Source organism: Monocercomonoides exilis (assembly GCF_001643675.1).
Source record: "Monocercomonoides exilis strain PA203 chromosome Unknown scaffold2-2631571, whole genome shotgun sequence".
NCBI classification, from domain to species: domain Eukaryota; phylum Preaxostyla; order Oxymonadida; family Polymastigidae; genus Monocercomonoides; species Monocercomonoides exilis.
The window spans coordinates 1,467,501-1,482,379 of NW_027150547.1; the positions used below are offsets into that span (position 1 = coordinate 1,467,501).

Here is a 14,879-nt window from a genome sequence, read left to right on the forward strand (position 1 = left end):
ATATTTTGGTCAATTGACATTTTTTAAATTCGTTTTTTTAATAAATGATATTTGAAAATGCATTATTGTGGTCAAGATCATAAATATGTCTTCCTATTTACTGTTACCACAGTCAGAGGTAACATTTTCAAATGCATTATTTTACGATGATTCAATTAATCAGATAACGGTGGATGGTTTTGAGCAAATATCTTTTTTTTATAATAAAGTTCAATACTTTTCTGAAATGTAGAAAAAACCACGGAAAAAAAATGGAGCTATATTGTTTTTGTTCTTGGATGGATTGCCCTTATATGTACTATTGTTGTATCAATAGAAGAATCTTTTATTCCTGTTTGAAATTTTTATAGAATCAATTTTCTAAAAGCGTTATTTTTTGCAGCTTTTTTGGACATTATCGTTAATTTTCATTTTTACGGTATGAATTAATCTTAGTACGAAGAATTTTATCAATTGCAATTTTCGTCATCATCATCAATTTTCAAAAGACATTTCGTTCCGGATTTTCGAGTTATTCAGGAAGCGTCACCTTGGATACAGCAGAAGAGATGGTTCGTTTTACAAGAGGATCTAATTTATTCAGGAAAATTACATGTTCCAAGCTTCCTCCTCGTTCTGTTCCTTTGAAAGACGTAATAGCAATTGAGCCAAAGTTTGATTTGATTTTTCTTTGAATCTTTTCAGTTGCAAGCGCATATTCTTTCGCAATTTTTTAGAGTAATCTTACGTCCTCCACGTTCAAAAGTTTTGATATCAACAAAGTTCACTCTTTCTTGTGAAGTTCCTCAACTTACATCGCAAAGAGTCTGTTATATTTCTGGAAACGGGTTTTGCAGCGGAGAAGATTTCCGCAAATTAAAAATGAAATGGCTTCAGTGGAGAGAACAAAAATATCCCGAAGAAGCAGCTGCACGAAGAGAAGAGGTATTTTTTTGATTTATCTATTTTTGTGGTTTTTCATGTATCTTTCATTTTTTTTATAAATAAGATTCTTCTTCTATCTGCTGGAATGTACACAACAAGAGATTTACAAGTGAAACAGGTTGAATACCGTTCATCTGCAAGCACTTCATCAAATTCTTCTTCATCGTCTTCCTCCTCATCTTCCTCTGATCCTTATATTTCATCTGAGATTCATTCAACCTTGCCTCCTGGATCGGTTGCTCGTCTTTCTGAGTCTTCTTGATTATTCGATTTTTATTGTTTCTTTGATACAACTGTTTCCGTTATTTGCATGTCACAATTACTCCCTCATTTCACGGAGTCTTTCAACGGATTTTCTGTGGAAAATTATTCATTTCATTGAAAGCCAAATTTTTGAGAATAGTTGAACTAATAATCATTCAAATGAGTTTGAACAACGGATTTGAAGATTTTTAAAAAGAACAACATTTCTCAAAATATGTTTGAGTTTTTTATTTGTGTTCTTGAATATATGAATTGTTTGAGAATTCTGAATGAAAATGTAAAATGGTATTTGTTGAATTGAAAAACTGTGTTTAAGGGAATGATCGTGATTGAAACGTTCTAAACAACAAACCATCAATGTCCGCTCCCGTTAGACATATTTTGAAATTCTCTGACCTTTCAAAAGTGTGATTTTTGCTTGTTCAATAGAAAATTTTTGCTCTTTACTGTTTTTTGAAACTTTGAATTCAATTATAATATTGTCTTTTCTGTTGTCATAAAACTGCAATAACAACAATAGGACGAAGTTATGCGCATTATTGATTGCGCTAAGTTGCTCAAAGCACACCCAGAAAAATTCGAAGACAGAATGCATCGCGAAACTTTGCTGATGCTTTTTGAAAAGCCATCACTGAGAACTCGTGTTTCATTCGAAACTGGAATGACACAGATGGGCGGTCATGCTATTTTCTACTCTGTTGCCGACTCTCCGTTGGGCAAGAAGGAAACTTTTGGTGATACTGGAAAGGTTTTGTCAAGAATGGTGAATGTTGTGATGGCTCGTTTGAACAAGAGAACCGACATCCGCCAACTTGCTGACAATTCTACAATTCCAATTATCAATGCACTTGATGACTTTGCTCATCCATGCCAAATGCTTGCTGATCTTTTGACAATCATTGAAAAGAAAGGCAAAGTTGAGGGATTGACACTCGCATATTGCGGAGATCTTCGCAACAATGTCACCTATGATTTAATGCGTCTTGCTTCGGTCATGGGATTCACGATCAATGTTGCAGGACCTGAGGGACCAGGCTATTCTCCAGAGGAAGAAGTTCTGGAAGAGTGCAAAGAACTCTGCGCCAAATCTGGAGGTGCTGTTCATGTGTTCACAAAATGTGCTGAAGAAGCTGTTACTGGTGCTGATGTTGTTTATTGCGATTCATGGATGTCATATGGTATCCCTGCTGATGAAAGCAAATCACGTATTGAAAAATTCATGCCATTCCAGGTTACTGGTGCAGTTATGTCAAAAGCCAAGCCAGATGCCATTTTCATGAACTGCTTACCTGCAGCCCGTGGAATGGAACAAACAGCTGAAGTTATTGATGGACCACAATCTGTTGTCTTTGACGAAGCTGAAAACAGACTTCACGCTCAAAAGGCACTTCTTCTTTTCTTGTGCAACAAGAAAATGACCATTGAGTAAATAAATATTTTTTAGTTGACCTTTATTTCAATGGACTTCACTTCTTAAATTATTTTTTGTATCTGTACACAATAATTACTGACTTTACTCAAAATTTTATTAAAATTTATGACATTAAAATTAAAGAGAAACTCGGGAGAGGGGGAGGAAAAAATCAAAAGAATTCGATTATCATCATAACTTAATACACATTGGGAAGTATTTTTTGAATATTTGGTATTTGTTGTTTAGCAAAAATATAATAAAATTATTTTTGACATTTTATGTCGATTGGAAATGCAGAAATAATAGAAACTGCTTCTCGTTTGAAGGGAGCTCCTAAACATGCAACAATCTTAGCTGCTTGGAGCGGATGCACAAAATTTCTGGAGAATGCAATGGAGCAGGGAAAAGTTTTAAATATTTAATTTTTTCAATATATGTGAAGCTATTCATTATTTATTTAAAACTGTTTCGTCAATTTTATTCTAAAATGTTATGTTTGTTATTTTTTATCTGAAAGTCAGTTAATTTCCCAGGATTCGGAATTTTTGCTTTTCACTATTCTCGCTCAACTGCCTCATGTGAAGGGGCAATCATTAGGCAAATTCCTTACTTTATTCTTAATGCACAATTTTCAAAAATTCACAATCTATCAGTTCGAAATGTTTTCCAATTTGAACAGCCCAAAAAATTGGTGGAATTGAATTTCACTTCTGCTGGTGTTTTCGAGAACTTAACAAAAGAAGAATGTATTCATGGTTATCATGTCTTTTTGTTGGGTCTAAGCACAGAAATTCACAAAAAAATGACTATTTGCATTGACTGTCGAATATCAACATTCACCGTATTTTCTGGATCTTCGCAAGCAACAATGAATTTTAACGAGCATGCATTGTTGAAAACAACTAAGCCAATCTTTTCTATGACTTCTACTCTTGGAGAAGCATCACATAGGAGTAAATTGCACAGCAGGCCTCAATCATCATTTTCAAAAAAAGAACCAAAAAGGATGGATTCATTCGTGAAAGAAAGATCATTGAATTCCATTTCACTCTTTCCATCTATTGACTTTACGGGAATCAAGACGCATTCTTCAAAAATGAGTGCAACCAATTTTTCAAAAGACAGATGGCGTAGGGATTTTATCCATGAAACGCCTTCTTCATTTGTTCTAAAGAGAAAAGAAGAAGATGCCTGTTTTTTTAGCAAGGGATTACACGAAAGTGACCATCTTTCTAGAGAATGGCTGAAAACTCGAACTACTCTTAGCTCGTGTTCGAATCATCTTCCATCTGAATATCCTTCAAGAGCCCAATCGCGACCGTCGTCTTCATTTGCTGCTTCTCCACCCTCTTATTTCTCTGAATCTTCTTCTTTGCTTCCTACAGCCACATCTGTAACTACGCCTAAGTCTCCTTTTTCTCCATCTCAAGCATTTGCCACAACATCGAGAAGCAAGTACTCTTCCAGGCCATTTTCTGCACTGCATTCACAAAGCCGTCGAGAGCGTTCTTCATCGGTTGTATCCTCCATGTTGAGCACTCCATCGTCTGCTAATTCTTCTTCTGTCTGCCTTACATCGTTGCACACTGACACTTATACTCCTCCAGCCTCTTTTTCGTCTGCTGGCATTCTTTCTTCGCTTGAGCTCGATCCGTTTTCTGAAACACTATCACCAACCATTCTAACCACACGATCGAAGCATTCTTCGACCACGTCGTCGCTTCCTCGGTCAGGCATTTCTCAATCTCGTCGTCGTAAATCTGTTTCTGTTGAATCACCGCTTCATTCTGCAACTCCAAGTGCTGTCTCTTCGAGCGCTTGCTTAATAGCTAAAGAGTGAATGAATTCAAAATGGTTGTTTCGTTTGCTTTATCTCATGATGTGATGCTGGTTTCTGGCGTATCCATCTATTCTTGAGAAATGTTTTGTCCATTTATCATTCAAAGTTGAAATTACATCCTTTATAGCGAACATTTCCGTAGTTTATCAATTTTTATAAACATTATGACTTTTTGCAATGTTATTCGTTGATGACAAATCCGGAGGGAACGATTTCATTCTCCTTTTCGCATGCGAATCTGTAAATGATCTCGTTTACATTTTCTTTTTGTTGTTGTTGTTGTTGTTATCTTGGAAGAGCTGAATGAAAGATGTTGTAATCATAACATTGCAAAAAGAGATCTGGAAGCTACCAAGAATATATTTTGTTGATGCTGGCTTGCTTCATTCATTCGTTGAATTAGTGCACTTTAATCATTAAATTATCTGATTCCACTTATTTCGCTGTTTTTCGGATTGGAGATTGATTCAATGATGAACTTTTGGAATATTTTAATTTATCAATCGTTTTTCATTTCGGATATTACATTTTTATTTTGAAAGCAAATGATCTTAAGAAGATCTTTTATCAGTTGCATTGTTGTTTAATTTTTGAAAAGAATGTATTCATTTCGAAAACATGTGATATAAAGAAGTTAAGATCAATGAAAAGGATAAGTAGCTTCTGGAGAAAATGTGTTTGTATTGTTGAGCTTTCAAAAAAATTATGACTTTGATGCTGCCAATGAGTTCTTAACTGTTCAAATTAACTCATATTTTATCGATTAATTCGCTGTGAAAAGATATTTTGACTTAAAGTTTCTGTGTTTAAGCTATTTCAAAATTTTCCTTTTTGAATGAATGAAATGTTTTTTAAGCATCATTGAATGATTCAACCAAAAACTAATTACAAAGATTTAAATGAAAAACAAAAAAGTTTTCAAAAACTTTTGATTATCTTGAAACAATCAAAGAAAAATACTCTTAAACAAAAAAAATGAGCAATTTGATAATAAAAGAAATACTGTAGATTACAACACGTATTTCTTGGTTAGACATTTGGATCCTTACATACGCAAAATGGCATGGTTTGAAAAACCACTGGAATATCCTTCAATTGAGAATTATATTCATCGAGATGTGATCACATAAAATCTTCAATGCATTTAAGAAGACTGCCCGAAGTGTATCGAATGCTCCCGTCAACAGAATGCAAAAGAGAGGTAAGAATTGAATCAAAATCTTCTTCAATAAACAGCTCGGATGCTTTATTTAGTTCAATGGCCCATGATGCATTTGAAGAAACATCATCGTTCTTTATCGGAGAATTGTTAGATTTATTCGAAGATTTCTTTGGAATAAATTGTTTCTCGTTTGAAAGTGCTGAATCTTTTTCGCGTGCTTGTACCTTTTTATTTGCGATAGGAATGCTCTGCCTATGAAGTACTGATATTGGTTCAGAGCTTTTCGAAGCCTCGTTGCACAGCCTCCTGCGCAAAGTGTCGATTACAAACAGACATCTACGCTTCGTGTCGATGTCACATTCGTTGTTGTCCATTAGCCTCTCCATGATGTAATTTGCTATGCTCTTTGACTCAGAAGCCGAAGAAGAACAGATCAAGCTGTAGAAGATATCCTTTGAAGAGTTTGGGCGATCTATCTGTGCGGGATCTCCAACAAGCGACAATTGAGAGCAAGGTGAAATGAGCTTCGCAAATAAATCATAGCTTGCTTTCTCAAAACAAGGTTGAAACAAAATGATTGCATTTCGCTTCCATCTTGACTCTTTTCGAGGAGAGCACAAATATAAAACAATCATTAGGAGATTGCGATTGCATAGGAACTTTTCTATGACTGTCTCATCGCTCTCTGACAGAAAGCGAAATAGCAGCAGCAAAGCATCCTCTACAACAAACAAACGCCTTTCCTGTTCTTCTATAGAAGTATTTTCAACTTGCCCAGTGCTTCTCTTTGGTTTTGCTGCTGCTAGTGCAGTTGAGTTGTTCGTCAAAACGTACTTTGTGAAAAAAATACGTTCCAAAAAGAATAACACATGAGATAACGAAAAAAGATTTGTGAGATCTTTCTCTGATTTCTCATTGAATAAGTATTGAATCCATAAGCAGTTGCATATCGCCAAATGACTCAAGTTATTCGATCCTTTCAAAAGCAATTCGTGTTCCTTGGTCAATAAAATGCTAATTGTGGTGAACAAATTTGTTAATTTCATTTGATTCAAATTTTCTATTTAACAGAAAGAGAAAGTAAAATGAAAAAAGGAAGGGAAATATATTTTGTTCAAACGATAGTCCTCTTCAATGCACTTCAGCGCGGTTACTATATCTTCTACTATTACTGGATCATGTGGTACGACATTCAAATATTCAATAAGTGAAGTTGTCAGTTGCAATGGTGATATGGATGTAATGTTTACAGTTTTCATTAAATAGCAGTATGATAAAGCAGCATCAAAATATAAAGCACTCACATCACTATTATTTTTATAAAAAAATGAAGGAAATTTTTTTTACAAATTAATTACAACACACGATAAATCAGAATTTGAATTTGTTTTTATGAAATTTTCAAGAAATATATTCATCTTTGCAATAAATGCTTCGGTAAGGGAATTTTGTCTGTCACCAATAGGACTTAATATTCCTCGTTTAAGGAAAACCTTCAGCGCTTTAAAAACAGAATATTTACGAAGTATTTGTTGATGCATCGTTCCAGTTGATGTACTTTCGAATTTTCTTATGAGAAGAGAATAAAATTCTGCATTTTGCATTTTGCTTAATTCTTTTGATGATTTATCCTTTGATTTAAGCATCTGGTCGTAAATAATGTATATTTCATGCTCATCGTCTTCAATTGAACTAACTTTTGAAAAGACTTTTCCCATGCTAAAGTCATCAATTATTCATTTAAAAAATTATGACCCCTAACGAGAAATAACGTATAAACCTAAAAGTAATCCTTTTTAATGCACTATTATCAAAGTTTTTCTAAAATCTATGTCAATTAAATTTAGTATGGTAAGAAAATATGTATATTTCCTTCTGGACTTTTACAAAAAATGTTTGTTGTGTGTGTCAATATGTGAGTGAATAATTTGTTGATAAAAAATAATTTATTTTTAATGCAAAAAAATTTCTTTTTTCGTTCACTTTTCTTAGTTGCTTCGTTGATATGTTCATTCGTTTGCTTTTCAGTATTTGCAACAATAAGACTGCAAGCTATGCATCGAGCTGAACTTGACATGACAAACGAATCAAGCGAGCAACAAAAAATACCAGAAAAAGCAATAATAGAAGATATACCGAAAGCAAAAAAGAAATATGCTGTTGAAATTTTGTCAACAGATAGTTTAAGGCAAGCTGTTGCTTCAGATGACATGTGGATGGTGATGTTGTTTGCAATGCAAATTCTTCTTTTTATAATTTGTATTTTTAATTGTTTTACTGAAAAAAATATCATCTGCTTGCACACAGTCATAGTCCATTTTGCGGGCATTGCAAAAAATTTATTCCAATTTTTGAAGAATTTGGACGTTCGTTGTATAATGATCAGTCAATTCGTTTGGGTACTCTTTCATGTACAGATTATGAAATGGGCTGTCAAAATTTTAAAGTTAGAGGAGTTCCAGCTGTTAAATTGTGTGATGATAATTATTTTTGTTGATGATTTGATATTTTTTTTTTTTGATAGATTATATAAAGGAGAGGTAATTCCTTTTCCAGATCATGAAAGAACAGTTGAAGAGCTTTCAAAATTTTTGGAAAATCAAAGAAAGAAATGGAGCTCTTGATGCAGCTTTGTAAGAGAAAATGTTTTTTTAAATTATCATTTCAATTATTGAAATTTTTTCTGGTTTAAAAATTAAGGTTATATAATTAATTTTTCTTTCTTTTCTATCATAATTGTTCGTAAGGTGACATAATTACATGTCTAAAAATCGTTTGAGCATCTATTAATTTATGGTTTATAATTTTTAATTGAAATAAAAGCATACAAATGGATTTCACTTGAAGCTCCAGAAGTTTTATTAAAAGTAATATTTTTTGAACTTTAAGAGCAAAACTTTAATGTTTATTTTTTTCTTATCTTCTTTTAAGGTAGCTTCAATTTCAAACGACTTTATTCTTGGGTTTTCACAAGTTGGAAAGTTATTTGCCTTTTCTTCTAAATTAGCAATATCTGTTCTTCAAGATGTTTTAACAAAAGATATGAACGAACAAAATGGACAAAAGAAAGAGCATTCTCAATCAATTTTTCTTTCTTTCCCTTGGATCCGACTTCAGCCACCAACAGCTTTGAAAAAACAAATTGAAGAATTGGAATCAATTCATCAAATGAATAATTTAAAATTTTACTATGATTCAATGATTGGCTATGTGTGCGAATTTTATAATTTAAATAATGAAAAGCAATTGTTCGTTTTATTTCGAGATATGCAAATATCTGGAGACGGTGATATTTTTCTTATTGATTGTCAAGGATTGATATATAAAGCATCACTTTCGTTACTATTTGATTGTCAACATTCTTCTTCGATTAAATCAAATGACAAGCTTCTGTTTTCTGGTGATGAAGTGTCTATTCAATGGAATATCATCGAAACAACACCATATCGATTCATGAAATTGTCAATATCTTTTCAATCGCAATCAATGTTAGGAATTGAAGACCAAAAAAGATTAATAGTTTCAAAAAGAGGAGAAAGCTGGAGACCAATACGGGGCTCTGAATGCATTAGCGACAGAGAAAAAGTGTTCTGCAACTGCGGATGCGTATCTGGATGCGATTGTGACTGCTGGAAGCAAAGAAAGATGAAAGAGCAATTAATATTTCAAGCGCCATCAACCTCTTCGTTCAGCCAGCCATTTTCGTCAGCGTTATATTCTTCTATTGAGCCTTTCCCGGTTGGCGTATCTTCTGCTTTTTCAGGGACGATGCATATTCCCTGGTGTGTTAGGAGCGACGGTATTGTTTGCTGCTGGTCGATTAATGACTGGTGTGAAATAGACATCAACACAGAAGAAGAAGAAGAAGAAGAAAGAGAGGGAAATGACGATTATGGAGATGATGAATTTATTGTTGGAGAAAAAGAAGAGAGGGAAGAAAAAGCGAAAGAAGATGAAAAAGATAACATTAAACAATCGAAAAGTACAAGTTCAAGTGAGATTGTAAAAAAAGATACAGAAAATCATCATAAGCAGAAAAGCAGTTCAAGAAGACCGCAGTTTCAGTGGAAAGCAATTGATGTGTATGCTGTGGATGTGTTTCATGTTTGGGTTCTAGCAGAAAAAGTGCCTTTGTTTGAGCCAAGCAACTCTTCGTCATTGGATGCTACGATGTTTAGTACAGAATCTTCATATAGGCGTATTGTTAGTATTCTGAAATATTCTTCGAATGGCTGGCAAGAAATAAAGATTACGAAGGACGACATAGTCAGCGTTGCTGAATGGGCATTGGAGATTGGGCTGATTGAAGATGACAGAGAAAAGGGAAAAGACACAAAAGACGAGAATATTTCATTGACAGAGAAAACAGCATCAAGAAATGAGATTGTTGGAAGCACGGAGACTTCTGGGAAAGGAAAGGAAACATATCGGTCTGTCCTTAATGAGAGCAGCGATGATGTTGCTTCTTCTGCTGCTGAATACAACAGTATTTGCTCTATTTCTTGCTTCAGTGTTTCATCAGAATTAGCAGCGGTTGCACTGACTTCAACTGGAAAAGTGCTGATTTGCGACTGTTTTGAAGCGTTTTGCTCTCAAAAGTGTGACCGCAGACGATCCAAGAAAAATTCGACTTTTGAAGCAAGAGATACAACTTCTAACGTAATTACTGGTTCAAAAAAGGATTTTTCTTCAAAACAATCATTAACTCGTCCAGCGGAACTATCTTCATCGTCATCATCATCATCATCATCATCTTCTTCTTCTTCTTCTTCTTCTTCTTCTTCTTCTTCTTCTTCTTCTTCTTCTTCTTCTTCTTCTTCTTCTTCTTCTTCTTCTTCACTTCATTCACCTCAGCAGTTTAGTGCCAATATGAGCAATTCAACAGATTCTTCTCAATATTTCTCTTTCATTTCACACACTCCTTCTTCATCTGCATCGTCCTTTTCTTCTTCTCTTTCTCCTTCTGCTTCTTCATTGAACCTATCAGTTGGCAGCCCCTCTTCAAAATTTCCCTCTGTTCATCCAATCTTGTTTTTTTCTGGAATAAGCAAAGTATTAAGCGATCTGCCTCATTTTCACATATCTCAAAATGCTTCAACGTTGTTTCCAACTTATTTCAATTCTCAAGCATCTTCTTTCATTTCTTCTTCATATGCCCCCAAATCCAATTCGCCAAGTTTATCGCCTTCGCCTCTGCCGTCTTCATCCCCTTTCATTTCGCTGCCGTCGTATCGTGAGTATAATGCGATGATTGAAATGGCATGCAAAGAAGGCCATAAAGACCTGTCAAATGTGCCAATGGGAAGCTCTGAACAATACTTGGGAGGTTTATTTGTGGTGAAATTGATTCTGTATTTGGAAAAAGACGGGAAAAAGAAGGGAGATGCAAGTTCAGAACAGGAAAACAAGAAGGCAAGTCAAAGCGAAGAGGTGCTGACACCGAAAGTTCGAGTTCTAACACTTTCCGTTCTCCCCACGACCACAATTCTTGTACTGAAATCTTTGATTGAAAGCGAGACTTCAATAAAGAAAGAGTGCATGTGTGTGAAGAAAAATTCTGAGGTTCTAAGCGATGAAAGAATGCTGGGCGAATGCGGAGTGGTTAATTTGGATGAAATTGAGGTGAGCATAAGTGATGCGAATATCAAAATTGACAATTGGGATCAAATTGTACAAGAAAGAAAAGAACGTGGGGAAACTGCGCAAAATATTGATAATGTGGAGCAAGTTACAATAAAAGATATAAGCAAAAGAAATATCTCTGAAAGTTCTGTTTCAATTTCTTGTTGTATTCTTTAACAGCAAATTTGCAATTAGAAAAAGACTCATTAATTTTTACCCAATCTTTTGGATATTGTTGTTTTTTAAATAAAAAAATCAGCAGTTTTCAAGAATGCTACGTAAATTCTTTTGAATTTTTACCAGAATTTCATCATTTGAAAGGAAAAAGAGGATCTCAATTGAAGAATATTTTTTTATTAATTTCATTAAACATGTTTCACCAATCTCAAACCAAATTCTTTTGATCAAACATTTTTGTTAACCATATTTCAAAAAAGTCATTTTAAGTTTTTGAAAAAAATCTTCAAATGTCTTCATTGGCAATAATATCATTTCTATCCAAATATTATCCTATAATATCTACCTTGTTGATTGCATATTGCTTCTTTATTTTCTTTGTTTGTTATTCATGGAGCTGCAGACAAGTTAGAATTGTTACGATGCATCCTGAGTCAACTACAATTGAAAAAGCTATAAAATCTGTAAGATATACATCATATGTATTTTTTACACTTTTTAATGCAGGATTGTTCTTCCTTACAAAATTTTTCAATGACGATCTGATTTTGCACACAAATAAATATTGGATTGGCTTTGTTTTAACATCTGTTGCAATATTACTCTCAATATTTCTATGGACATGGTCAATCAAATCAACAGGAAAAGCTTCATTTTCTTCCCTTCCTTCTTCAACTTTATTTGGAGGGATTTATGAAAGAATGAGACACCCACAGTTCATTGCAACAGTTTTTCAGTGGATTGGAATCGCCTTGTTTTTAAATTCAAAGAGCGTATTAGTTATTGTTGGCGTTGCAACAATATTTTTATATTTCCTTGTGAAAAACGTTTGAAATTTATTCTTTTTTTAGTTATACATATTTTTTTTTATAGGAAGAAGAAGGACTTATTGAACGATTTGGAAAACTTTACTTGTTTTATAAAGCACTTGTTCCAATGTATTGGATTCGTGTTAAGCCAAGTTGGGATTTAAATAATGAAATGAGGAACTTAGTAGATAATTACAATGAATTTGTGGATGATGAAGCTATGAATCGTCAAACACCACAACCCGGTCCGTCAGATATATCTTCTGCTTCCCTTACACCTTTAGAAGGTCGAAGCAACATTAACGTTTCTCGTAGTCGCAGCACTAGCGGAAGGCGAAGTGTACCAGTCCAAAGAGAGGGAGAAGATCCAGAAGTTGATGCTTTGGAGAGATCAAATGAATTACAGCAAGAACAGGCAATGCAAGTTGAAGATGAATTACCAATGCCTTTGACTTCTGATTCACGTACAACTCGTTCCACTAGCCGCAGAAGAAGTGTATCGCACATTGAAAGAGAAGAAACAACTCCATCGAAAGCAAATGGATCCAATGAGAACAGCGAGCATGATGTTGAAGAGGATAATGGAAGAAAAGCAAATGTTCGAAGAAGACCTACACGAAGGTGAAACGGAACAAAGAAAAACACCAAAAAAAATTTTTTTTAATTTTATACTTCATTAGAAATTTTTTGTCAATTTTTGAAAAATAAGCATTTCTCATTTCTTTCACAAACACAGGTTCATTCAGTTCTTTTTTTAATTATTTTTTTTTGAACAAAAAATGAATTGATTTAATTAAGCAATTTTGTAAAAGGTCAGATTTAATGTGTATTCAGTTTTTTGTTGTATGTGTTCTTTACAAAAAAATCTTTAATGTCACATTTTCAGGGAAATTTCAGCACCATTAATTATTCAAATTTGGTTAACTTTATTATCCAAATTGTTTAACAAATTATTCAAACTTAATCAAATTGAATATTTTTTTCAAAAAATTTTTTGTGAAAAATTGGTTTTTGACCGAGTATCGGAATGTGATTTTAATATTGTATTCAGTCAATATTCGAAACAAAGATGAGGAATCGAATCTCTAATATCATTATTTGTTAATCAACATGAAAATTATTTAATTCATCAGAAAAAAACTATCTTCATGGAAATCTGATTATTTCCAAATAAATTAACCTCATTCTGTTGGATTTCACATTTCACAATCAAAAAAAATTGGTTGTATTATCATTTATTTAGAAAAACAATAAAACACAATTATAGAATTTTGAAAGTGCACTTATGTATTTATTTTGTTGTGAATTTTTTTGTTCTTTCAGTTTGAAAAAATGATGCAAACAATTTTTTTTGATTGTGAAATGTGAAATCCAACAGAATGAGGTTAATTTATTTGGAAATAATCAGATTTCCATGAAGATAGTTTTTTTCTGATGAATTAAATAATTTTCATGTTGATTAACAAATAATGATATTAGAGATTCGATTCCTCATCTTTGTTTCGAATATTGACTGAATACAATATTAAAATCACATTCCGATACTCGGTCAAAAACCAATTTTTCACAAAAAATTTTTTGAAAAAAATATTCAATTTGATTAAGTTTGAATAATTTGTTAAACAATTTGGATAATAAAGTTAACCAAATTTGAATAATTAATGGTGCTGAAATTTCCCTGAAAATGTGACATTAAAGATTTTTTTGTAAAGAACACATATAACAAAAAAAACTGAAAACATGTTTAAACAGACCAAATCAAGTCTTATAAAAGAAATTAATAGTCAGTGTTCATAATGGTGGACACTTTCAATAACTGTGGACAGTGGAATTATCTCAACAACTGTTGATTGTTGCATTTTGACAATAAACCCAATTATTCCTTCAATGAATATGAACTTATAAGATATACAAAAATGAAACAACTGGGTAATTATTTTTGTAAAGTCACAAACATTTAATTTTCAAATAAACCAAAAATTTCATATCTTGATCTCATTTCGGTTCACGCTCATGCAACTTCACCAAAGCTGAGGAAATAATTTGATAATGCTATTTTACACATTTCTGTGAAGTTGCATGAGCGTGAACCGAAAAAATCTGCAGAATTAAGAAAAAAACATTTTTGAATTTTCGGAGAAACCCTAAGAAATAAAATTCTCAAAGTTACTCCGAAAACAAAAAATGTTTTTTTCTTTTTTCTAAGAAGCAAGTTGTTTCATTTATGTGTGCAACAAAAGCTTGCATTCATTGAGGGAATTGTTGGGTTAATTGATGAAATGCAAATATCAACGTTCTTTGAGATAATTCCACTGTCCACAGTTATTAAAAGTGTCCCCCATTATGAACACAAACGATATGCAAATTTTCAATTTTCATTTATAAAAACAGTTATAATCAATTTGTTTCTATCTGCTTGAAAATTTTCTCAATCTCATCATTTATATGTGTCATTATTTTTGAAAAGTTGAAAATGTTAATATTTGGCCTAAAGTGAACATTATAATTTTTTGATAAGCTATAATAACAGATTCTTCAAAGCTTTGGATCTTTCAAACAAATACAATGCCACAATTTATTAAACAAATTTATCACTTTCATGAAATTTGATGGGACAATTGCTTGAAAAAAATATTTCAAATAAATGATAAAAAAAAATATAATAAT

At 32.9% G+C, this 14,879-nt stretch overlaps 8 protein-coding genes across 8 annotated transcripts in view; 6 read left to right on the forward strand and 2 right to left on the reverse strand.

Moving 5' to 3' along the window:
* Nucleotides 1-51, reverse strand: part of MONOS_1145 (uncharacterized protein) — a 2,246-nt gene extending 2,195 nt beyond the window's left edge. The window contains exon 1 of the mRNA XM_067863980.1: nt 1-51. This exon is cut by the window's left edge and continues 20 nt beyond it. Coding sequence (XP_067735835.1) covers nt 1-20 — 20 coding nt within the window. The 5' untranslated portion in view covers nt 21-51.
* Nucleotides 52-85: 34 nt separating this feature from the next.
* Nucleotides 86-1,351, forward strand: MONOS_1144 (uncharacterized protein; the record flags this gene model as incomplete). Its single annotated transcript, XM_067863969.1, has 6 exons — nt 86-176; nt 233-333; nt 383-418; nt 489-652; nt 717-924; nt 989-1,351. 6 exons carry the CDS (start codon nt 86-88, stop codon nt 1,184-1,186), a joined length of 798 nt encoding a protein of 265 aa, XP_067735836.1. The 3' UTR covers nt 1,187-1,351.
* A 156-nt stretch (nt 1,352-1,507) lies between these two features.
* On the forward strand, nt 1,508-2,716 carry MONOS_1143 (Ornithine-carbamoyl transferase). Its single transcript, XM_067863958.1, has 2 exons — nt 1,508-1,593; nt 1,709-2,716. Exons 1-2 carry the CDS (start codon nt 1,546-1,548, stop codon nt 2,615-2,617), a joined length of 957 nt encoding a protein of 318 aa, XP_067735837.1. The 5' UTR covers nt 1,508-1,545; the 3' UTR covers nt 2,618-2,716.
* Nucleotides 2,717-2,857: 141 nt separating this feature from the next.
* MONOS_1142 (uncharacterized protein) lies at nt 2,858-5,342 on the forward strand. Its single transcript, XM_067863949.1, has 2 exons — nt 2,858-3,009; nt 3,120-5,342. Exons 1-2 carry the CDS (start codon nt 2,881-2,883, stop codon nt 4,440-4,442), a joined length of 1,452 nt encoding a protein of 483 aa, XP_067735838.1. The 5' UTR covers nt 2,858-2,880; the 3' UTR covers nt 4,443-5,342.
* MONOS_1141 (uncharacterized protein) lies at nt 5,248-7,454 on the reverse strand. Its single transcript, XM_067863938.1, has 4 exons — nt 7,385-7,454; nt 6,970-7,323; nt 6,725-6,912; nt 5,248-6,664 (listed from the first exon to the last, which is right to left on the reverse strand). The coding sequence occupies exons 2-4, from the start codon at nt 7,320-7,322 to the stop codon at nt 5,565-5,567; spliced, it is 1,641 nt and encodes a 546-aa protein (XP_067735839.1). The 5' UTR covers nt 7,323; nt 7,385-7,454; the 3' UTR covers nt 5,248-5,564.
* A 94-nt stretch (nt 7,455-7,548) lies between these two features.
* MONOS_16926 (putative thioredoxin domain-containing protein 10) lies at nt 7,549-8,317 on the forward strand. Its single transcript, XM_067869801.1, has 3 exons — nt 7,549-7,831; nt 7,912-8,076; nt 8,129-8,317. Exons 1-3 carry the CDS (start codon nt 7,560-7,562, stop codon nt 8,226-8,228), a joined length of 537 nt encoding a protein of 178 aa, XP_067735840.1. The 5' UTR covers nt 7,549-7,559; the 3' UTR covers nt 8,229-8,317.
* Nucleotides 8,318-8,630: 313 nt separating this feature from the next.
* Nucleotides 8,631-11,442, forward strand: MONOS_1140 (uncharacterized protein). The gene is made up of 2 exons (XM_067863927.1): nt 8,631-8,814; nt 8,870-11,442. The coding sequence occupies exon 2, from the start codon at nt 8,872-8,874 to the stop codon at nt 11,401-11,403; it is 2,532 nt and encodes an 843-aa protein (XP_067735841.1). The 5' UTR covers nt 8,631-8,814; nt 8,870-8,871; the 3' UTR covers nt 11,404-11,442.
* Nucleotides 11,443-11,651: 209 nt separating this feature from the next.
* On the forward strand, nt 11,652-12,966 carry MONOS_1139 (uncharacterized protein). Its single transcript, XM_067863915.1, has 2 exons — nt 11,652-12,230; nt 12,277-12,966. Exons 1-2 carry the CDS (start codon nt 11,694-11,696, stop codon nt 12,835-12,837), a joined length of 1,098 nt encoding a protein of 365 aa, XP_067735842.1. The 5' UTR covers nt 11,652-11,693; the 3' UTR covers nt 12,838-12,966.
* Nucleotides 12,967-14,879: the final 1,913 nt, after the last annotated feature.